Source organism: Malurus melanocephalus, unplaced genomic scaffold, assembly GCF_030028575.1.
Source record: "Malurus melanocephalus ecotype Western Australia unplaced genomic scaffold, MMel_1.1 scaffold_981, whole genome shotgun sequence".
NCBI lineage: Eukaryota > Metazoa > Chordata > Aves > Passeriformes > Maluridae > Malurus > Malurus melanocephalus.
The window spans coordinates 71,963-95,330 of record NW_026624213.1 but is presented as its reverse complement, the minus strand read 5'-3'; the positions used below and the strand labels follow the sequence as shown (position 1 = coordinate 95,330).

General features: G+C 37.8%; 1 protein-coding gene across 1 annotated transcript in view; it reads left to right on the top strand.

Moving 5' to 3' along the window:
• TPCN2 (two pore segment channel 2) overlaps positions 1-22,762 on the top strand; it is a 24,260-nt gene extending 1,498 nt beyond the window's left edge. Inside the window, exons 2-25 of the mRNA XM_057386532.1 lie at positions 571-635; positions 1,848-1,924; positions 2,540-2,717; positions 3,355-3,471; positions 4,858-4,964; positions 5,406-5,478; positions 7,759-7,858; positions 8,156-8,221; positions 8,590-8,654; positions 9,809-9,906; positions 10,203-10,284; positions 10,632-10,718; positions 11,496-11,615; positions 11,906-11,965; positions 12,053-12,181; positions 12,875-12,924; positions 14,730-14,829; positions 15,113-15,184; positions 17,142-17,215; positions 17,559-17,649; positions 17,778-17,860; positions 18,382-18,463; positions 19,888-19,973; positions 20,673-22,762. Of these exons, the coding sequence (XP_057242515.1) occupies positions 571-635; positions 1,848-1,924; positions 2,540-2,717; positions 3,355-3,471; positions 4,858-4,964; positions 5,406-5,478; positions 7,759-7,858; positions 8,156-8,221; positions 8,590-8,654; positions 9,809-9,906; positions 10,203-10,284; positions 10,632-10,718; positions 11,496-11,615; positions 11,906-11,965; positions 12,053-12,181; positions 12,875-12,924; positions 14,730-14,829; positions 15,113-15,184; positions 17,142-17,215; positions 17,559-17,649; positions 17,778-17,860; positions 18,382-18,463; positions 19,888-19,973; positions 20,673-20,751 (2,141 nt within the window). The 3' untranslated portion in view covers positions 20,752-22,762. The remainder of the gene's footprint in view (positions 1-570; positions 636-1,847; positions 1,925-2,539; positions 2,718-3,354; positions 3,472-4,857; positions 4,965-5,405; positions 5,479-7,758; positions 7,859-8,155; positions 8,222-8,589; positions 8,655-9,808; positions 9,907-10,202; positions 10,285-10,631; positions 10,719-11,495; positions 11,616-11,905; positions 11,966-12,052; positions 12,182-12,874; positions 12,925-14,729; positions 14,830-15,112; positions 15,185-17,141; positions 17,216-17,558; positions 17,650-17,777; positions 17,861-18,381; positions 18,464-19,887; positions 19,974-20,672) is intronic.
• Positions 22,763-23,368: the final 606 nt, after the last annotated feature.

Here is a 23,368-nt window from a genome sequence, read left to right as displayed (position 1 = left end):
TATTTGTGTTCTTTCACCCCTTGCTGTATCTTGAGCTCTGATGTGTTTGGTATGGTAATAGTAACTCTCAGAACAAATTTTAAAAGTACTTACTTCTCATCTGACTGGAGAGTCCTATTGGTCTTGGAGAGAATGAGGTCGCTCTAAACCGGATTATCTTTATTAAACAAAAGAAAAAATTGTTATAATAGTAGTGCCTGATTTTTCTTGCTTCAATTGACTGTACACTTTGTCAAAGAATAATTTGAACCTCCATTAGGACTTGACTCTGTGTGGCTTTGTGATACTTAAGTACTAGTGTAATCTGGCACCTTAAACYTAAGAGAGAACCTTTTCACAGAACACAGAAAGATGCATGATGTGTTTGATATTATTATTACTTATTTAATGTAATGCAGAGAGCTGCTAACACAGCAAATGTGTCTGGAACTCTCATTTTTTGTGTGTGTATGGTGCCCTTTGTCACGAGAACCATGATTGTGCACCTTATGTTAACTGACAAGCTGTTTTATCCCAAGTTTATTTATCCAAAATACAGCAAATGATTCTTACTTCTTTTCAACTTTATAGGTGCTGGAGCTGATAATGACCTCTATATAAACCAAGCCATAGTATTTATTGAGGATGCAATACAAGTAAGTATAAATTTTTTGTTAGCTCTTATGCTTCCCAWGATGGATGTTTCTCACACACTCTGCCAATTTTTAAGTTTTTCTGYGTTCAAGCAACCCTTGTAAACCATCATCTCAATTCACAAAGCAAAATCATAATTTCAAATTCCTATGTTATGCAAGTCTCAATGATTTCTGCCTAGGAGAAATGCATTTTTCCCCACAATGAAATCTCTTTAAGGCTTTCAGAAGAGMTGCTGGTTGTGAAATGATTTTCATGGTGGTTTTTTGTTTATTTGGGTTGGTTTAGTTGAGAGCATTTTGACAGTGACTAATCTACTGCTAAGAGAAACTATTTGAGCTGACCCTGTAATTTGCCTCTCAGTCTGACTACTTGCACATCTTTTAAAAGCTGGTAAAAGCTTAAGGCTGGCTTCACAGGTGAAGCTCTTCAGCTGAAGAACTCTTCAGCTGAACTTGGTGCCTTTGGAAGTCTTCATTCCCTCTTTGTTTCTCCTTTACTGGCTGTTACTGCAGTTTCCTAGATCTTGTAGTATCCCACACAGTGGGAATGCTGAAGGGCAGTTCTTGAGCTCTCTTTCTGTATTTAGATGGTTTTTGGTTGGGAAATTTATGGGGATCAAATGTATTTAAGGTGTGGTCACCTTTCTGGAAGCAGCTTCTCAGCTGGGACAGAGTAAGAGCAGCCCAGGAGCTGCCACAGAGGAGGGATGGAGCAGATTTTGGGGATTCCTGAAGAATCACAGGCATTTCCTTATTTTAAAGCATGTTTTATTCAAAGACATAGGTTGAGGTCTCTTCTATTCAGAATTAATTTGTTTGCATCTTATGGCTCATTGGAAGAGAAAGATAAAAAAAGCTCCATGAGTGGAATGAATGGTAGAGAGGGGAATTAAGTGGGCGGACTATTTTGGTGACTACATAGAATAGTCATTGGATTATTACAAATACTGTTATTTGAAATGATGACAGTGATTGCTTCAGATGACTGCCACACAGTTTAATTATCTGAGCAGCTGTGTGGTCTTTAGATAGGAGAGCTTCTTTAAAATCTTTCACTTTTCACACATGTAGAGACCTCTGTGGTCATGGCTGACCTGATACTTTAATAATTAATAACATGTACTAGTTTGGTTTGCTTTGCTAACTTGATCTTTGTCTTTGAGACAGACTAAATGTAATGTTTGAATTACYCTTTTTGCTTCCTGCCTTCAGTATCGMTCTATAAATCACCGTGTGGACTCCAAATCCCTCTGGCTTTATCGGTGGTACTATTCCAGGACTTGCCAGTGGTAAGAACTTGGTTATTCTCTTTGCTTTTTCATTTTAGATTTAGTATTTCTGACAAATTACTCTGCATCTTTCTTTTTTTGTTAAATAATTATATAATTGTGCTTTTATCCTTATAAGAACTGAACTGTGGGAAGTAAGGGGATTGACTACATGTCAACATGGTAGAAGTGGAAAGCAGCAAATGTTTTAGAAATGTGATGAGGTAGATGGCTCTTTGAAACAGGCACAGGACTATTGCATGAATTGACCATTGGCACGATTTACAGCACTGTATGTTAAGAGTTTTCAAAGTGCCTATTTCTAAACATGTTGAACAACAGCGAACTTGTTTGCTGCTGTTACTTTCAAAAGAACACCACCTCAGGTTATTTAGTGGTCAGCAGTTACGTGACCAGTGAAACAACATGATAGTCAAGTGCTGTCTGGTGGTCTAACCCATTTGTGTGAAATGTGGTGGTGTAAAACTTGGTTTACTTCAAAGAAAATTGCTTTACTGTAAGTATTTTGTTATTCTTTTGAATAATTTGTGGCTGTTTTTGCATTCTGGTTTTTTTTGGGGTTGGTTTTTTATGGTTTTGTTGGTTTTATTTTTAATTTCATCTCTCTTCAAACAGGATTTTGAGCTTGACCATTACTGTTATCTTGGCTTTGGCTTTCATTGAAGAGCCTTCCTCACTCACTGTCACATCAGATGTCCGGTACCGCCTTCCTGCCTGGAATCCTCCCTGTGGTCTCACAGAGAGCATTGAGCTGCTCTGCTTCCTTGTGTTCGTGGTTGATGTATCTGTGAAGGTGAGCATCTCGTTCAGCTGGTGTTGAATGAGACAGGAGGTTTGTGGTAGATCTCCTTTTCAAATCTTGGGTTTGCAAGATGAAATTGCCTTCGTTATTAGAGCCTCATTTCAGGAAAAATTAGGAAGTGCATTTTTACTAAGTCAAGGCATTTATTCCCTTTTTTTTAACCTAATTTTCCTAACTGTGTAGAATAAATTAAATAAATTTTGCCAAGAGTGCAATTATTTTGGCTTACCTGTTTGTATTAGGCTATAAAATTGTGGTGTATAATAAATAATAAATAAATAATAGTACATGTCACCTCATTTATACAAAAAAAAGTGATCAGAAACTGACCTTTGTTGGGATGCTTATTTCTGGGTAATCCCTTTTTATGTTTATTAAATAAATATTTTTCTTGCATGCAARGGATTTCTCTCACATGGCCTGTGTGTACCTCTTACTTTTACTGATCTTTTAGTTTTTTTAGAACATAATTTCTCACCTATGTGTTTTTGTTTGGATTTTGGAGAGCTCTTTAAGAGCACTGATGTAAAATTACAAATACTTGGAAGACAAGCGGTGCTGACTTATTAAGGCATTGGATTTTTTTATTAAAGTAAGTTTTTGTTGTTGTTTTTTTTTCCTTGTCCAGAGCTACTTAATTGGATGGAAAGAATTTTGGAAAAATAAATGGCTAATGGCTTATATACTGACATTAATTGTTTCCCTTACTGATTGGATTGTGTCACTGAGTTTTTTCTGCAAAGAGGTGAGAGCTGCTTTCTGCAGAAATAACCAACAATTTAACTGTGGAGGAGGGAAGAACCTGCAAAGGGAGGGTCAGCAGGGTGTATGGATGTATTGGAGAATTAAAACAGGAGGGTGAGATGGTTCATTTTAGTCTTTGATAGTTGGATAATACACTGAAACACAGAAAAAAACTGGTGTAATGTAGCCTAGCAAAGAATTCTGTTTGATTCTTGATGTAAATTTTGTATTCATTGGTAAAATTAAGAAACTCATTGCTTTAGTCTGTCAGCAGTCAGGGAGTGCAGGGAAAAGTCATTGCTTGACACCAGTTTTGTTGTACAGTTGGAGAATTAAATTCTTAATTGAATGGCACAGCCTCTGTAATGATGTAGTTTAACAGCTGCTTTCTAACCTGCAGCTGTGCTGTGTTCAAAACAATTGTGTCCTGCTCTGTGAAATGGTTCTAGAAGTGCCCTTCTTGATGTAAAATGATGTAAAAACCAACTCTTCCAGTTGGTTTGTCTGCCATAAATTTGCATAAATTAGTTGTTATGCACTTGCAATCCTTGTTAAGAAAATACTAATAAGGAAAAAAATACTGGGAAAGGGATGAGAGAGAGATGATCTTAAAATGTAAAATCTTGAGGTGTGGTAGCAGACACGTAATTTGAACAGGAGCCTTCCACACAAARCAGTGGCAGAAGGAGCAGTTGAACTGCTGGGATGTATGAACAAAAGCATAGCAATAAAGTGATTTTTATGTTTTTCACTTCTAAGTGTGGCCCAGAGAAGATTGATCCTGAAACGTAGAATGCTGAAACACTTGAAGTAACAAATAAGTCACAGGAATAACTTGAAGGYTGGGAAGTGTATTGACTGCAAGAATCAAACAGATTCTGGAGTGTTGTAGAAAAAAGCCCTATTGGAGTCTTCTGTCAGAGACAGAAATTGCTGAGTAAAAAGCAGGCCCTTTAGTTATAAAACAGTCTGAAAATTGAAATCAAGCACTTATTTTTAAAATGTGTATTTCTTTTTATTGGAAGTAGCTTTCTGTTAATCCCTTTCTTGAGATGGACTTTGGCAGAAAATACAGRAATGCCATCTATTGCCAGATTGTTATGTTTACTGAGCAGTGCARTTAGATTGTTTCTGATTAATGGCCCGATGAGACTGTTGAAATGTAAAGGTGTGTTTTTAAAGCTATCTCTCCTCATTTTTATTAGGCACGCAAAGTATGAAATTTCTTTTGGTGTTTTATGAGCTCAGTGGAGCAGAAGTAACTTCTTTTTCTGTTATACTGTTCATTTTATTAATGTGTTTCAGTGCTTTTTGACAAACTTGACATAAAGGTGTTTGTGCTGCCAGTCTTGCAGGAACTCAGTGTCTGATCTGTTGTTTTTTGCAGAGTGTGAGATTAAGAAAAATCCTTCGCCCRTTCTTTCTCCTCCAGAATTCTTCTATGATGAAGAAAACGTTAAAAAGCATYAACAGCACATTGCCTGAAATGGCGAGGTGGGTAATAGCACAGAAAACATAATTTCACAGCAAGCAGGTTGTTGTCCTTTGTGTTCTGGTGTGGGGCATCTGAGCAGTTTCCTCCTGCATGGCATAGCTGAGTGCTCAGTGAGATCAGGTCACAGTGGGTGGAGGTTGTGGTAACTTTTTGATCTGTGAAGGGTCTCTGGACTGTGACATGACTATGTATGTGACATTGGTTTTTTAATTCTAGTTGAGTGGGAGGTTTTATTTCTGCTTTTGTAAGGGAAGAGCTGAGGCACAGAAATATGATTTTTATTTTGAATCAAAATTCACATCACCTTCTGTTATTACAATATAAATTCTTAAGAACACCCCTGATTTTCTTTATATGGCATCCTTTGCATTTTTAGCAGAGGATATTAAGAAAAAAATAAAGTTGCTATTAATGCCTGTGATATATTTTCTTTCCAACAGTGTTGTTCTACTACTGGCTGTTCATCTGTCTCTCTTCACCATGTTTGCCATGCTACTCTTTGCTCGAACAAAGGTAATCAATTCTATTTCTGCTTTGGTAGGTCAGGGTGCCTTTATTCTGTACTTGTACCATTACTTCATGTCTAGCTTTATAATCAAGCTAGTGAAAYTCATTTTTCCTGAAWAGGTCACATTGTCAGACTTTCTAAKATGAGTTTGAAGTCCATTTGGARAGTTCTGACTTGTGCATAGTATTCATGTATACAGGAGACTTCCTGATACACTTAGCCAGTTTGATCCTTTGCATTACTTTTTCTGCTTTTCTTCAAAACTGTCTGTGCTGTTCTGTGTCCAAAACTCTTGTCACTTTTTAATTTATACTATCCCTCTTTTTTTTTTTTGTCTTCCCTAGCTAGCTTTTTGCTAACTTTAGGTTCTTTTGTGTTTTCTCACCTTTCCTTACTGGTATCCCTGGCCGTGCCTTGGTAGATTTTTGCCTGTACTAGTTTTGGTTTCTGATTTCTTTGGGTTTTGCTCTCATTTTTCTCTTCCTGCTTCTGAAAAGCTAATTCGAAATTATTAAAATAATTTTTTTGTTCCAGTAATCTTGATATGTTCCTTCTCTTCTGAACTTCCTGTATCTTACTGTATCATACTCAGATTATTTGGAGTTTTTTATGTTCTTACTTTTTAAGACCTTCCATAAATATGTTACTTTGGACACAAAAAATTCTTGCATACTTGCCCCAGTAATTTTGGTTCTCTCCTTAATCTCAGTTTTGCACCTTCATTTCTACTGTAATTTGCTCTTGATCCTGCTTCTAATCTTCCTTATGATCAACAAATTCCCTGAAATCCTATGTTACAGAATATCTGAAATTGGAAGCAGAGCTCTGTTTTCCCACTTTGTTTAGTTGCATTCTGGACCTTTGTATTGTCTCTGTTTGTCACATCTAATTTAAGTTATGAGCTTCCCCAGCAGATGGATATTCCAGTCAATTTTGTGTACATTTAGGTAAAAAAAAAAAACAAATTGGAGAGTGGATTTCCCTATTCTGGTATGCTGCTGTGTCATCCATACAAACTGACTTTATCTTACAAGGCAAAATACTGCAGGCAAGTTCTAAAAGTAGGTTTATTAATGAAATTCATGACTGTGCAATATTGCATAGTCTTGTGTATGTCCTCTAGGGATTAATTTTGCAATCTTTGCAGCAGATTCAAGGGCTGTTTGTCCTGTGGTGCCTGATTCATGTTTGTGTTGTTTGCACTCTGTATCTTTTTTRCCTGTTTCTTTGTGACCTCAGGGAAAAAATGTGTGGAGTATCCAAGATCAGCCTCCCAGTGTGTTTTGAGGAAGGTTCTGATGCTATCAGATCATTTTAAGTTTCCACTGAGCATCAAAATAATTTTGATGACTTGCCAAAGTTATTGCAAATATATTTTTGTGTGCTGTAGCACTGATAATTATTTTTAAATTTCCTTTTCCCAAGATGTTTAAGCTTGATGTGATGTTTTCATTGATACTGTACACAGCATTTTAAATCTTCATTCTTTTCAGAACAGAGCAGTTGCCTATTTCCTATCTGCTCAGCAATTCCTGTACTGTGCATGAGCATTAATTACAGCCTATCTAAGGGGGATTAGCGGGAGGAGGTGGAAGACCCTCTTTGGAGTAGTGATAGTAACTTTTGTAACTTCAGTAGCAACAAAACTAATTCAGAGGATGCTAAGTTTTCTATTTGGAAGTCAAAGATGGAGTGACAGACATTCTGGGTATGATGGTAGAGCTGCAGGTGTTTGAGAGGCGTTTATAGGCAGGATCTTTTGTGGTTATTGAGGCAGCTCTTCATTACTGAGAATGCCAGTTTGTTTCTTTGAGTTGTTTTTTTTTATGTCTGTGTGGTTTGTTTTGTTGGGTTTTTTTGTGGTTTTTTTTTTTTAAATCATATTTAGGGCGTCTTTTATCTGCAGAATAACATCATTTAAAGTGATGCTTTTTCTATCGGTCAAAGGTTTCTTCAGAGTCCTATGCTCATGGCAGTTTGTGACATGRTTGTTCTTCTTGCCTCTGAGTTGCTAACTAGAAGTAACTTCTGTAGGAAAGTTCAGTTCTTGTGTTTTTAAATTGCTATTAATAAGTGATTGCACTGTATTCATACACATTGTCTTAATTTTTATGTTTGGCTTTTGCTTTTTCCTCGGGGTAGATTTGACTATGGTGTAAGAAATTGATTGTTGACTGATGTTAATTTTTTTTTATTATTATTTAAAGAATTTTTCCTCTTCTTTGGTAAGACATTCTTAGCGATTCCTTGGTATTTCTCTTAACAATGGCCATCTCTTTGCCTAGGATAACCAGCAGGATAAGGAGTGGGTGGTGTATTTCCGGAATTTGCCAGATTCCCTGACGTCACTGCTGGTCCTGCTGACYACTGCAAATAATCCTGATGGTGAGCAGGCTTTCTGAAATAACTCTTGTCTTCCTTTTCAAGAACAATAGAATAAGATCACTCTACTGTAACCACTCTTTCAGCTGATAGTTCTTAGTACAGCTAGAGGAAGGTTGTGTAAGGGTTTTTCATGCATTTAGTAATTTGATCCTTGCCTTTCTTTGGTGTAATTGTATATGCCTTTCTAAAGTCCTGCTATATGACAGCTTTTACCAATTGCYAAAAATTCATAGGGGTCTGCATTGTGCATCTCAAACATCTAAATATTACTTCCTGTTTTTGTTAAATTTGATACAGTGATGATGCCTGCCTATTCTAAGAATCGAGCATACTCCATCTTCTTCATCCTCTTCACTGTGTTAGGTGAGTTACCTCTTGTCTCCTGCAATGTTGATGCACTTCAACTTAGACACTTGTGCCTACCAGCTACAGTGTTTTATTTTTCTAGGAAATTTTAACCTTGAATTTCACTGTTTTTGTATTTCTTCCAATTACGGCATAGTGTCTGTAGGATCATTTTCATGGAAGATACTTACAGTTTGGAGTTTTTTGGTAATATGTCATAGGGGAATGAATACATTGCAATATATTCAAACATTAAAAACATTTTGGAAATCAAGCAAGAAAACTAACCCTTTTTAAGTTTTACATCTGATTTACTGCATGCATTGAAACTTCTTTGAGAAACAGATACTTTTCAGTAAATTTTACTGCCTTTTTTTCTCCATTAGGCAATTTGTTTTTGATGAATTTGCTTACAGCAATAATATACAACCAGTTTCGAGGGTACCTTCTGGTGAGTAAAGAATTCCTGATTTCTGTGTTTTGCCATAAGCTTGAACATTTGAAGTATTTGGTTTCATTTRTGTATTAAAGCAACCCGCCCACTCAGGTAGATACAGAGGTACTAAATGTTCTTTCATGTAGATACTTTTCCCTTTATATGCTGTTACAGCTCAATCCCCTTCTGTGACAAAATTACCTGCTTGTGTGCTTCCATGTATGCTGTGGATCTGCAATTTTGACTATTATAGGGGGGAAAAAGAATCTGTTATAGAACTGAACAAGGACAAGTGACTGAGTAACTTAAGCTTGGTCTCTGTTAAAAAAAAAACTGCTGTTCAGTTTAAATAGCTGTTGCTGCAAATCATAAAATAATAAGGGGTTGGAAAGGACATTCAAGGTCATCCAGTCCCAAYACCCCCTGCCATGGGCAGAGACAGCTCCCACAAGACCAGGTAATTCAAGGCCTTTCCCAGACTGTCCCAATAGCTTCTCTAGTAGAGTTCCAGAGAGAAGATGAAATTTGTTGGACAGTAAGCTCGAGGCAATATTACTCAGAAGGAATGGCCCCTACCCTCTTGTGACAGAGGGGTGTATAAACAGAATATGTGCACAGAGGATTTTTGRTAATCCTTTTCTCCTCCTCTGTTTCATCCCTTTTTGCTCAATTTTCTTCTTTCTCACATGACAGAATGACATGATCTAGCTCCCAATAAAGTAACCTTGAAAGTTTGAAAGTAATTACTAAAATACAAAAAAAAAGCATGAAAAACTGTGGCTCTGGATTGGTGCTTTTAGGAAAGAAGCTGGAGTTGGACAAGCTCTCTAACTCTTTTCTCTGCAAATAGTGTGAGTTTATGTGAATGCTTGAGCTTTGCTGTTGCCAGTGTCTCTTGAAACAGGCATATGCCTATGCCTTCCAGTATTGAAAGTAAACCATAAACTGGATGTTTATTTGAACTCCAGAGACTTGTTTGCTCACTTCCTTCCTTGATCTGTGTGCGTGGAGTTCTTGGAGGGAGTGAGGCCTGGGACAATCTCCTGTTTTGATCTCTAATCACAAATCTGGAATGTGTACCTGAGGATCAGTACATTATCTGGCCACAGGACACAGTAGTGCCTGAAGTGTGAGTAAATTGTTTCCTCTGTGGTGTTTTTACTGCTCAGAAATCAGTTCAGTCCTCCCTCTTCAGGAGGCGGCTGGGGATCCGGGCTGCGTTTGAGGTGCTGTCTTCGCTGAAAGAGACTCCTGCTAGTGCACAACAGTAAGTGAAGAATATTGAAGCAGTCGATTATCTAGAAAAAAAAGAGCAGATTTTTGGTCATCTTGTTTTGTTTGCTATTTTTACTGAGGATCCAGTCTCGAAAATTGGCAGTTTGTTGCTGTCATTTAGTTACTTATACTTTAACTGAATGTTCACATCACACTGTTTGGAACTCTTATGGAGTATGTTTGCTTTTTTTCTGCTTCTAATTTTATTTGCTTTTCAAAGAAAGAGGCAGGAATGCATTTGGAACAGCATTTTGCCATCTGTAAGRTTATCTGTTTTCTTTCAAATAGGTCCTGTGTCAGTGTTGGGGTCTTACTACAAGTGCTACAGAGAGTTCAGATGGATTCTCGCTGCAAGCAAGCCATAATGAGAGTAAGAACTGGATTTTCTTAGCCTTTATGTTGGTGACTATCAAATCCAGAGATCTCTGTTGCAACATTCCTTGGATCCCTATATAATAGTGGCACTACTATGTGTGACTCGAGATTTAAGTTTGTCAAAAGAGCATGTGATCCCAGAAGGGGAAAATATAAAAGTCTGGACAAATCCTCCAGTCATGTGGCAGTGTTGTGTTAAACCAGAGCAATTTTGAACCTTACTCTAACAGCTTGTATTTTATCTACATTTCTATATTTCCAAGGCAGTCTGAGGGTTTTTGGCAAACTTTGCAGATGTACGTATTGCAGATGTTGATCTGAATGTTTCTCTTTCATGTGAAGTCAATCAAAATGTGCTCCTGTGACCAGCTGTCAGCTGCCCAGTTCCAGAAGCTCTTTGAAGAATTAGACAAAGATGCCATTAAACAAGTATGTTTGTGACCATCATTTATAAAGCATCAAAAGTTGTCTGGTCTTGTGCAAAATAAGTGAGAGTATTCTAGTATAAAGTGTATAAACAAACTTTGCAACATATGAACACAATGTGTGATCACATGGCATTGATTTTTAAGCTGTTCATGAGCTGCTTTTATAGCCACAAACAAAATTGCTTTGGGGGCTTTTGCAGCATTAGTTTGGAATTATTAGGTGGTGCTAAATGTACAAAATACATCTTTGTTTATTCTTRTCAGCATTTTTGTGTGACTTGGACTGGCAGAATAGCTTAAAGTCTTTTCTCCAGTCCCTGAAGGAAGACCAAATTGTGGATTCTTTCAGTGGTCAATGAAGATGGGGAGAAAGTTTTCTCCACTTGGAAGAAGGAAAAACAAAACAGTTAACTATTTGCGAGTTAGGAAATGTTCTCTTCTATGTTTGCATGTAACTAAGATTCTGAATTAAACATTGGGAGATGGGAAGGGATGTATACAATTAGTGTCTTGGTGTTAAGTTTATCTGCTTGGGGCATTGGAGAGAGGTTGGATATCTCCCTTCTTTGCTATTAGCCTTGTGTTGTGCCATAATCAGGAATGATCTGTTACTGCTAATAGCCACAGCTTGAAAATGTTTTCCAGATGAAATGTCAACATTTGCCTGTGGCCCTGAAGTTTTGCTTTGAAAATGTCTCGGGATTGAGGGCATTTTTAAAGTTATTTTATTAACATGCTTATGCTTTGTGACTCAGAAAATCCTTTGTGTTCTTTTCAGCACCCTCCCAGTCCAGAGTATCAATCCCATTTTATGCAGAAAATGCAGTTTGCATTTGGCCATCCCTACTTTGGCTACCTGGGGAATGTGGTAGCCCTTGCAAATATTATTTCTATCTGTGTAAGTAAAAGGTTTTTTCCTTGTGTGACAGTGAATTTTTTTTCTTTTTGTGGTTGTTTTTTTAGTTTTTCTCTGCTACAAATTTAATTTCTGCTTTTATTCTTTAATTGCTCTTTAAGTAACTACTTTTTCTAGCAGCTGTTGGGTTTTTAGCATCCTTTAGTCACGCAAAGTCTTAAAAGGAGCTGCTTGAAAAGGTCTGTGCAAAGCAAGAAAAACTGTTCCTGTGCTTAAAAAATTGTTTTGTGTAGCAGTGAAGCAGTAGATTCATAGAATATTTTTTGTTTAAGGTGGTTTTGGTGATGGATGCAGATAAGCAGCCGTCTGAAAGAGATGACTTCTTTCTTGGGGTAAGATGCAGCAGTATTCCATGCAGTTAATGCTGCTCCCTGAGATGTCAGTAATTCTAATGGTTGTTTTTATTTTGGGGGGTGAAGGCTATCAACTGCTTCTTCATCCTCTACTATCTGCTGGAAATGTTGCTGAAAATTTTAGCAATGGGCTTGAAAAGATACTGGTCTTATCCAAGCAATAGATTTGATGGACTTCTGACTGTAATTTTGCTGGTAAGTGTTTTGTTAGCTTACATTATTCTTGGATTTGTTGGCTAGGGAGTTTAGGAACTACAAGAGCTGGTGGGATTGCTTTTTTTCAACACTGATCTGCTGAGCTGAACAGCATGAGCCAGTGTTGTGGGTTTCTGTGGCTTGAAAGTTTACATGGGGGTACATGGTTCTCTTAGGATCTGCATTCTCAAGGTAATCTTATTTAAATCCATGGAAAAGGTGCTTTTCCTGATAAGAAGCCTTTTTATTTGGAAAAATTCAGCTCTTGGAATAATTTCACGAGGCATTCTGTTTCATAATTTAAAACCACTTTTCTCTTAAAAAAAACAACAACCGAGGCAGATTATTATAATGATTATTTGGTCAAAGCCTGATGCCCCTGTGGCAAATGAGGTCAAATTCATGGTTAATGGTATTCACTATATATCCTTTTATGTCACTATTGAACGATTTATGTACATTTGGTTAATTTGGGGAATAACTAGGCAAATACGACAGTTCAGAGCTTTAAAGTGAGTCAGATTAATGGCTTAAAGCTCTTGAAAATGTTTCCTGTCAAGAAGCTTACATGATTTCTGGAACTCAGAATTACAAAGTAAAGTTTTGACTTTTTTTTTTTTTTTGTTGGTTTGCTTGTGTGTGGTTTTTGTTGTTGTTGTTGTTGTTTTGGTTTTTTTTCTTTTCTAACTAAAGATACTGGAGATTGCAACTTTTGCTGTATATGGATTTCCTCATCCTGGCTGGTGAGTAACCTCTGTGACTGGCTGTACTTTGCTCAGAGGTGGCTGGGGTGGGTCAGGGGAATACACATACACTGTCATGCTCACACATGTCATCATGCTGTGATTGTCACCCCAGTCCATAATTTAACATATTTAATAGCATTTTTCACCCTTGTAGTCACTAGAGGCCATGCATTATGGATAAGTGAAAGAATTTTTTTTCCTAGTATTCTAGAGTTCTGCTTAGCTCTTCTGAGAAGGATGCATTTGTTCCAATTGTAATCTGATCCAAAATAATATTTTGGCACACGTATGCTTTCCAGGGGTGCAAGAGTAGGAATTTGGTACAACATGCACAACCATCTATACTGTGGTTCAGTATCTGATTGTCCATAAGCCCACTCATATGACTTCCTAAACAACTGATGACATCTCATATCCCTGCATGTAGATGAAGTCTGAGGGATTTTTTAATGCTATAAAGTGTAGTTAAAAATTTCCCATGGACTTAGACTATTTGTCTATACTGGAATAGCAAACAGTTGTATTTTGATTTTCTTAAGTTCAGCTTTTGGAGAAATGTCCTGATTTCTTTTTTGTTACAAAAACATTAAAATCATTACTTCATCTTAAAATTTAGAAACTGCCCCCACAAGAAAAGAGGAAAGTAAAAGAATTCTGTAAAATTTCCTGTATCTTCAGGGGTAAAGCATAACACATTCTGTTACTTGGTGTCTTCATACAAGCTCAGTCTTAAGACACTGGCACTCTCTGATTTTTCAGGATATTTGTTATGTTGCCATCAAGGAGTTAGCCTCATTTACAGTAGAAACTCTGAAGAGAGTTAGACAAGTCAGACCTTACTGTTTTAAAGGGGTTTATATTTGAATAATATTTACTCTCCTGTCACCCGGAAGTGCTGGTTGCCAGAATAGTAATTGCTACAGTCTAACGACATTAATTATTGATCTTCTCATTGGTTATGTTTGGGTTTGATTTTGATCTTTGATTCTTAAATGTAGGCAGTTTGCTCTATCATCTTGGAGCACCAGTAATTCTTGTTAGGTCTTTGTGTCAGTCACTGCAGATTACAACCCCGGTGAGTCACTCTGAGCCCTAAAGTGTGTGGGTGTGGCATCCACAGACCAAGCAGTTACCACCTTCAGAGCAGGACAGTGATGTTGCTGTTATCTAGAATATGCCTTCTGTGTGGTGTTATCTTTAATAATTTCCTTTGTTATTTGAGATGAATATATTGGAGGTACAAATAATGATTTAGCATCTATGTTACTTTGTCATTAGCATCTTTAGTCCCTCACTACCTGCCCACCTTTCCAGCCAAGAAGCATTCAGCATGCCCATGTAAAAGMTAAAATTCAGGCTAAGATTTGAAGTGTATGCCCAACTCCTATGGAACATACACATATAAGGAAGAAAGCTGATGAGACTGTCTTTTAACCTAGTCTGTTTTCAAAGCCCTTCTTCAGCCAGGTGAACCCTGAAGGGTTAATGTACGCTTTTGCGCAAGTTCCTGGAGAATCTCCCTCTAGCAGTCCTTTTGATTCATTTTGTTTTCTGAAAGGACCCTCTTTGGTGCCCCCTCACCAGCAGAAAGCACAAACATGCACTTCAAAGAGCTCTTTATGCATATTTAAGAGCCCGGGCTAGAGAGATTCCTTCGTTCATCAGTTACTAGTTTAATGTAGCTGAGATTCCTGCTAAGTGAATGAATGTACTTACAATTACGTGTAGCCCAGTAAATTTAAACTGTGTCCTTCTGTCATGGGCTGTTTCTCTGATGTGTTGCTTTCTCCCATCTTTCCCAGGAGACCTGAGTTGCTGGGCTTGTTATCCCTGTGGGACATGGTGCGACTGGTGAACATGTTAATTGTGTTCAGGTTCCTGCGGATCATCCCCAACATGAAGGTCATTGCTCATCCCTCCATAACTGATGTCTTTGTTGGTCAGGCTGTTAATTTTGTTAGAGCCTTTCAGAATAACGTGTAGTTTTCAATTCTCTTGCACATGAGTGGGATAGCTCTGTTCTAACTGTCCTGATTATTGCAYAACCATTCATAAAATCACTGTCTGTTGAGCAGGTTTTCTCTGGTGGGAAAGGCAMCTTCTCTTGAGGTGATTCTTTGTCCTTTAAGTAAAAATGTGATATGGATTGGAAGTGTCATACTTAAAAAATTCTGCTCTGTTTTAGTTCATGGCATTGGTTGTTACTACATTGCTGGATCTGGTGAAAAATTTAMGAGCCTTTGCAGGACTCCTTGTGGTAAGTCATGATACAAGACTGTCATTTCCTTTCTTATAGGATAATAAGGGTGCACCACCAACAAAGTTAACAATGTTCTTGTACAATCACCACGAGCAATAACATTTCACCTTAATCTGTCAGTTCTTCTTCAGGGCATGTCTTGGAAAGCCACAATAAACTGGTATTTTGTGATGGTCAGCACACAGTGGCAGTGCCTTATTTAGCAGGAGTATTTTTAAAAGATTTAACCAATCTTCCTTTGAGGGTTTGCCTCAGCCTGTATGCTCTGGTTTCAAATAAAAATTAATCTGTGCTAGAAGTAGACCAGTTTTTCTTACCCTGATTTGCTTATGTTAAATTAAATAGCAAAACAGCTTTGAATTTGTTTTTGATTGAGAAGGTCTTGAGATGGCATGTTTGGACATGATCTTTTAAGAGCCTCTGCCATCCTGTTTTAGGTGTGTCCGTGTAGAATACAGACTCAACAAACATGTGATAAAAGGGTGTATCACAATGTGTAATGTCCATTGCATAAATTCTCCCAACTCTTGAGTTTCTGGCCTTGCAGCCATGTCTTCCTGGTATGGCAAAGAAGTGCCTGGTTGGTTTGGTTTTGTTACAGTTTGTGAGTTTTTGTAGGACACSTTAATTTCAGTTGTTAAAGGCCAATGATTTGTTGTTCTAATCTGTATATCTAGCATGCAATTTAACCAGAAYATCTGCTTTTGTCATTAATAATCTCTACTTTTATCTGTAGAGGATAGGGTTTAAGTTAACTAGCGTTGCACTTTGAAATAGAGATATTGGTTGGGGCAAAACTTAGGTGGTCACAACCTTGTTGTGCTGTACAGGTCACATTTATGAGACAAGTCTGCCACAGTGTTTGCACTTCCAGCTGAATTTAATTTGCTTTTACTTGAGGCTGCATGGCAGCTGTCATTGATGTTCTGCTGTAGTGAAATCTGACTCCATCACCAGCTGATRTAAAGTATCTTTCCTACTGTTAGCCTGGAAGACACATGCTGATAAAGTAATGTAACTGATTAGCTAATTTCTCAGGCAGGGAGTGTATTTAATGTCTCTTTTTTCAAATAATAAAATTAATTTTATTGCCAGGACAGATACCCCATCTTCTGACAGGCTGTGAAACTTAGCTTCAACTTAGTCCAGTTTGTTGAAACAGCTTCAACTTAGTCCAGTGGTGTTCAGAGTTCATAGGCCAGGCCGTAGGGTCTTCTGYTCCTTCCAGACTTCCCCTTCTTGGGTTTGTTTTGTAGCAAAATGTAAAAAAACCCAAAACTTCAGTTGAAAACTCAGCTTGCTTCAAGCTTTTTTGGGACAAATGGCTCCTTAGGGAAGTGAGGCTATGGATTATTTCTAGAATAATCGTTTTAGGATTTAAATTGCAAAATCACCTAGGCAACTGCTAAAGAGTGAAGGATCTCTCTTTAAAAAGAAGTTTGCATTTCTAACAATTAAAAGAGAGAAGGTCACAAATTCTGTGTGTTACTGAAAACTTTCTTTTTAGAGTAATCTAACATTTTTAAGGAAGTTTCTGATGGAATTTAAAATACTAACTTAGTTTCATTTTTCAGTTTAATTTAGTAAAAGCTTATTTTCACTCAACTAGCAGAAAACTCCCCAGATAAACATATTGTCCTTTGTAAATACTGGTACTGGGTTTTGGTTTTAAGTTGCTATTCTACAATGTTTATAGTTAAATATCTGCATTCTGAGATCCAGAGAAGTATAATAGATGATAAAATGATTTAATGCATTTTAACAACTGAAAGGTAGAATATTAAAAAGCAAGAGCAAGCAGCTGAGAAGATTTTAATTTTAAAAGCTTCAGGCACTGTTCATGATGCAATTACTTTAACTGTGGTATTAATATATATTCCATGTTAATTTCATTTTGCTTTCTTATTTAATGACAGAAATGTTCAAAGCTAATAGTTGCCTGTGTTCCTTCCAGGTGGTTTTCTATGCATTTGCTATAACTGGCATAATGCTATTTAAAGGTGCTGTTGTTCCCTTGGGAAATACCAGGTAACATTCGAAACATCACTGCTCAGAAAGAATCTGTTTTTCAAAAGCATCTGCAACTTTTTAACCTCTGAGCTATTTGTGGTCGGTTTTTTTCTCTTCTTCTTGGAGCCACCCTACTTTTAATGTTAAATCTCAAGATTTTGTTATCTGTTATTCTTTGTTTCTTCTTGCTGCATTGAAATTGCAGGAATGCTTGGAATTTTACCCTACTTTATCTTAAATACTTTTGAAAACTAATTCCCTTGTTTTCTGCCCATATGAGATACTCTAACTTTCTACAAGGGRCTCAGGAGAATTTTGAGGTAGAGAGCTGTGTTCACATCAGCCTGTAATTCTTTTKCAGTGCTGCCAACACAACAAATGATAATGTCACTCTGCAGTGTGGGACCTATGAACAGCTGGAATATTGGCCCAACAACTTCGATGACTTTGCTGTGAGTCTGATCACTGATGAAATCCCTTCCTCTTCCCCCCTCTGCTTGTCTTTCCTCCTCATTTTCTGAGGCTTAAATCTGTGATGCAGTCCCTTAAACTCACTTCCACTCACTTCTGCTGTATTTAGGCAGCACTGGTGACCCTTTGGGATGTGATGGTGGTAAACAACTGGCAAGTCTTTCTGGAAGCATTTTCAAGATACTCAAGTCCGTAAGTAGCAGTAGCAATACTGAAGAAGTCCCATATAAATCCAGTGTATAAGATACCTGAACAAGARTTGTACACACAGCACAGTTCCTACCATCTGCTCAGAGGACTGCTGCTTTCCTTTCTTTTGGGTCACTTCAGGTATATTCAAAATAAACTTAATTTTTTCGTGTTTTCTCTGTGGGTGAACAATTTTTTGTAGACTTAACACATTGGGCATATCTTTCATTTTTATTTACTGACTTCATGGAAATGTTTAAATGAACTGATAGCCCCTGGGATGAGCTGTTCCAGTGACCCTTGGCTKGTTAACCCAGGAGAGTGAGTCTGGTTGGCTAACTTCTTGAAAAGGAAACATTTTTTGTCTTTGATTCTTTGATCCAAGCCTCCTTTTCCATTAAGAAGGTTTTAGTATTACATTTAAARAAAAAAAAAAAAAAAGTGATTTCATGGTGCTCTGCTCACTTTCAGGCTGAGGTTATTTACTGCCTCCTTTATGTATTGTCTGTTTGTCTGATCTGCAGGTGGGCAAAGATCTATTTTGTWGCCTGGTGGTTGATCTCCTCTGTCATCTGGGTTAATCTCTTCGTAGCTTTACTTCTGGAGGTAAGGAAGTATGTTTATTTGGTGTGGGATCCTCAAAAYGGGTTATAATTTTTACAGGAAGTGAGAAGAACCCAGATAACTTTTTTTGAGTGTGTGCTTACTTTACCTTTCTCCTTGCTGCCCCATCGCTGAAGAGCAGAGGAAATACTTCCATTTTTCTAGACAATYATATGTGTTATTTGCAATTTTGTCACAGAACTGGTTGTGGCTCACTGGTATGTACATTTTTATCATACTCTTTATAAGAAAGATGAAAAATATTTAAAGTATTATAAAAYTGCTTATGTCTTGTACATTAACATTTAAATTCAGCATTAGTTATTCAGGCTGCAGGCTTTTTGCATTTCAGTTTGTCAGCAAATGAAGGTAGCAGTTTAAATTCTAAGTTTTTATTTTATTTGGCTCGCCTGTTTCTTCCCACCCCAATAGGAATTACCACCATTGTTCAGTTCCACACTAGAGGAGTGGAACTGATTACTTATTTTCAAGAGACCATATTCTAGAGCTTTTCAGAGAAGCTGTGGGAGTGTGGTTGCCTAAGCAATGCCATGAAGAGCATGTGGTTTTGCTGGTTTCTCATTGCATATTTTCCTGCAAATCCAAATTCCTGATGGTGAAGGGACTGCTAATCATAACCATCTCCTCCAGGCTCATSATTGCAGACTTCTCTTATAGGTAATGGAGGGAACTGAGAACCTGTACAGAGCACTTCACCTCATCTCAAACCCTATGAAAGTTTCTTCTGGAGATGTCCTTACCATTGCTGACTGTATTGAGAATTAAAATTTCCTACAGTAGGAAGAATGGGAAACTTTCAGTCTAGGGTGTCTTCTACCTGCTTGCTTCTGCAGGGCTGTGACCAAAAGTTGCTGTCAAACCCAAGATGCAGCATTCTGTAGCAGGAGAGCAGGATGTCACTATTTTTCTCCCTTTTATTTGGTTTTTTTTTTGGCCTGAGCTGTGTGTCTACTCCCTATGTATTCATTTGTCAGAGTTATTCAAAATGGGTAAGGGAACATGACAAAGCCAGTAGCTGAGCTGAAGTTGTGATGCCTGGACCACGAGGATGTTTATATATTGTTGGGTTTTTAAAGAGGAAGAAATTCAGATGGGGTGAAGTCTAGTGGGTAGTTCACACAGTTGTCCTGGGGAGGCAGTCCTTGCTAGGAGCTGAAGGCTGCAGGGCTGTCTCCTCCACTGTTCTTTCAGTTTGTGATGAGGAAGTTATTTCATTCCTGAACAAAGGCCAGAATAGTGACCTGCAGCCAATCAATATCCTGATGCCTTAATAAGTCAGTGCTCTGACAGTGTTAAAAATAAAACTCATCCCCCTCCTAAACCTTGTCTGCAAACCAGATAGAACCTCTTTTCTGGTGCCATCAGAAGAAGCCTTTSTATTTTTTGCTGTTTCTTTTACATTTCAGAACTTTATTCATAAGTGGGACCGTCGCTGCCATCGAGAGTCTCTTTCAGATATTGAATATCAGAGGACAGTTCAACTCATGTTCAGGTGAGTTGCACTGAACTTGATAATCAATGTAGTTTTTTTCCCTTTGTCTGTTTTAAAGAAAGTGTGCTGGCTGCAAGAGGACTTCTATTTCCTCCCTCTGAAGCAAACTGATTCATGTGTTAGTTTGGAGAAATTTCAGCAAGTGCTTTAGTTAGGCCTGCTTTAAGCTGACTTGGTAGCCTAACCTTTATATGCTTTGTGCTCATAGCAGGGTGGGAGAAGTGCTGGGGATTAGGGGAACAACTGCTGAAGGAGAAAAAAACAAGGGAAGGAAGAAAAGGGAAGATGAAAGAAGTGATGCATGTTCTTGGCTTAGTATGAAATGGTGGGTGGTGATGACCACGCGTAAGTGGAACTTCTGGTGCATGTTGGCTACTCAATAGTAGCACTGGGAGCATGTTCTCATTTGGGAGTTTTTTCAGGAAAACAAATCTACTGACTTYCAGTTGTATTGTACTGTGTGCAGGAAATTGCTTCCCTGCTTCTTATGGGAAAACAGCTGTTGGTTTCCATGACACATCTGTAGAGGATGGATCCCTTGCAAGTAGATGCATCTTTAGGGAGCATCAACTTATTGTAATTTTAATTCCTTGTTTTGTTCTTGAAACAAGCACATGTTTCATCTCAGTATGTGCATTGCAAAAACATGCTGAGAAGCTCCTTTTGCTGCCCCTAACAATGCATGCTTTTTCTTTGTAGAGATGTTTTGGAAGAACCTACAGAGGAGGAGTTGATCGAAAAACTGCACCAGCACCCACACCTGCAGTTATGTAGGTGACTGGTGGGAAGGACTGATTTATTGGACTGATTTATTTAGACCTCTGTTTTCTTGAGGTTGTCAGCTGGAAGAAACGGAACGGTTTTTCTGTGAGATGCTCTTAGGAGAGAGGCTTGTAGGACAGCATGKGGGGATCTGCTTGGCAATTCTCTGCAGAAAGGTTTTTTATTTTGTGTTCGTATCTTTTTTTGAATAAGATTTGAATCTTGCTAACTTGGTTTCAAGTTGCAATTTTAGGAGTATTGCAGCTSTTATTTTTATAGGGTGTTGATATCAGGTTTTCTTTTTTTTAATAGGGAAAGTCTGTTTAAAATGACAGTGCACTTTAAAATATGAACTTTATAACCACTGAGCTTGCTATTTTTTTTCAGCACAAGAAAATGGAGGTGCCTTTTCTGGCAGGAGAGTGTGGCAAGGGCTGTGCCCTGCAATTCATGCATGGATTAGGCAGAACCAGAACAAAATGCCTAATCTTCTTGTATTGAGAGTTGAAACACGATTTTTATTRCAATATGTGACACCAGCATATTTTACCAAATATTCAGGAGTTAATTATGTCGGAACACAATCAATTCCAGTTTAGTAATGGGGACTGCCTGCTTTGCACATCTGTTTTTCTTTGATTTTCGTGGGTGTTCATGCTGGTTATGCCATGCTGGTCACTGGGAGCAGTAAGAACCTGGACTGGAGCAGCTGGACTTGTGGTTTTCAGTGTGGTTAAACTGAGCTCGCTTTTAGAGTCAATATTCTCATGTTGCTCTTCACTGAAACTCTTTGCTTTCTTCCATGTTCTGTTTCACACTGTATTGTATTCCATGAAAAAGCTRAGGGGAATGGACTTCACCTGGAATGTTGCACCATGATCAGTGGAGTCCCCCACCTAAATGTGGAAGGGGGAAAAAAAAGTTGAATGGAGTAATCAAAGTGCTTAACAGTTGAAATTTTAATTYGAGCCTGTGGGAATTGAAGGTGCACAACCAGTATTGCAGGATCACGTTCTTCTATGGCTTAAAGACCACATGCTGTGTACCACTAAATTTCACCCATGGGTAGAACTCTGGGTAGGTAAGTTTCTCAGCAAATCCAAGGTAGAGGAGTCACAGTAAGCTGTRTCCATGAGCTTTTCATTATCCCAYAGTGCTCCTCTAAAAAGGTGTTTTTCTTGAATCTTTGTCACATAATTAATAAATTGCTCTGAAGAGCAGAATCAACCACAGCTACTATTTTTATATATCAAAATGAAACTGCTCTTTGGGGTGCTGCCTTCTCATTGGGACCCTTGTCACCAAAATAGTCATTATTGTGGTCATCTCTGTATTGACAGAAGCTTGGGGAAGGCAGTTGGCTACCTTATTCTTGATTCTTTTTTTTTTACTTAAAAGGTATTTTTCAGAAATGCCAAGCAGTCATCCTGTGTACCTTTTCTCCTCTTCTTTCATCATTTGCCTTTTCTCTCTGTCCTGTATGAAGGAGAGGAAAATATCCAGGATGATGTTGCGTTTGATGTCAAAACCATATTTTTGCCTTCTTGTCTCACTGTTTATAGTTTGCCTTTATGTCAGGATGGTTTCTGCTCCTTCTAACATGATGTATAATCACTGCCACCAGGGTATTGGAACATACTGCACAGTGGTTAAACTGTCTTATTCTACCTTTTTACTGAAAAAAAAATACTTTTTTGTTTTCCACTTTTCTGAATACTTGAAGTAGCTTTGCCTTGCCAAAAAGGAAGYGTCCAGTTCTTATCAGCCTTTTTTTGGCCTCTTAAGTTTTTGGGGTTTTGTTGTTGATTTTTTTTTGTTGTTGGGGGTTGTTTTTTTTATTTTGCCATTACATTCCACTACRATCTGCCAAAGCAACACAAATTGGTGTGGGATTACCATAAACATCACAACTGTCTCCATTATGCCATCTTTGCATCTGGAAAAATGTGGAGAAGGCATTTTGAAGGGAATAGKCTGTCTTGTTCTTGTTTCACACTTGTGTAATTGACTGAAAGTGTAACTAGAATTGAATACAAAATTGTRCTGCCTGATCTCATTTGAACTGGAAGATGTAAATCGTCACAAATCTTACGCAGTAATTGTATAAATCATGAAAATAAATGTACGTCATTAGGTAAAATTTGAGGTTTGCGTTATTTAGAAAAAGCTTTTTCTTTTTAAACTATGAAAATAATYAGGGTGTTGAAATGATTCTTGTGGTTTGTTTTTGCCTTTCCCTTGCTACTGATTTCTGAAGTGCTCGATGTATTTGCATCCGTTGTTTTTGCCAGTTAAAGACTGGGCCCATGGAGAGGTTACATACAAATGGAATGTAAGTACTTGGTTTCAAAATACAGACCTAAAGGATGCTCCTYTGTTACTCACCAATTCTAGAGGCACATAGTGTCATCTGTAGGTACTTGACACACTCAGTGTTTAAGGTGAAACCYGATTGGAACTGAGTGCTGATATTTGAGCAGGTTGGTTTTCATTTGTGTTTCAGTCTCTGCAAACCARGTATTCCTTCATCTCTCTTTTCCCAAAGAGATCAGTGAAAAAGCGTTATAGCATTTCAGCTGGGACAGACTTCGAACATAATTTCACAGAGTCCATGGTATTTAGTCGCATGTTCT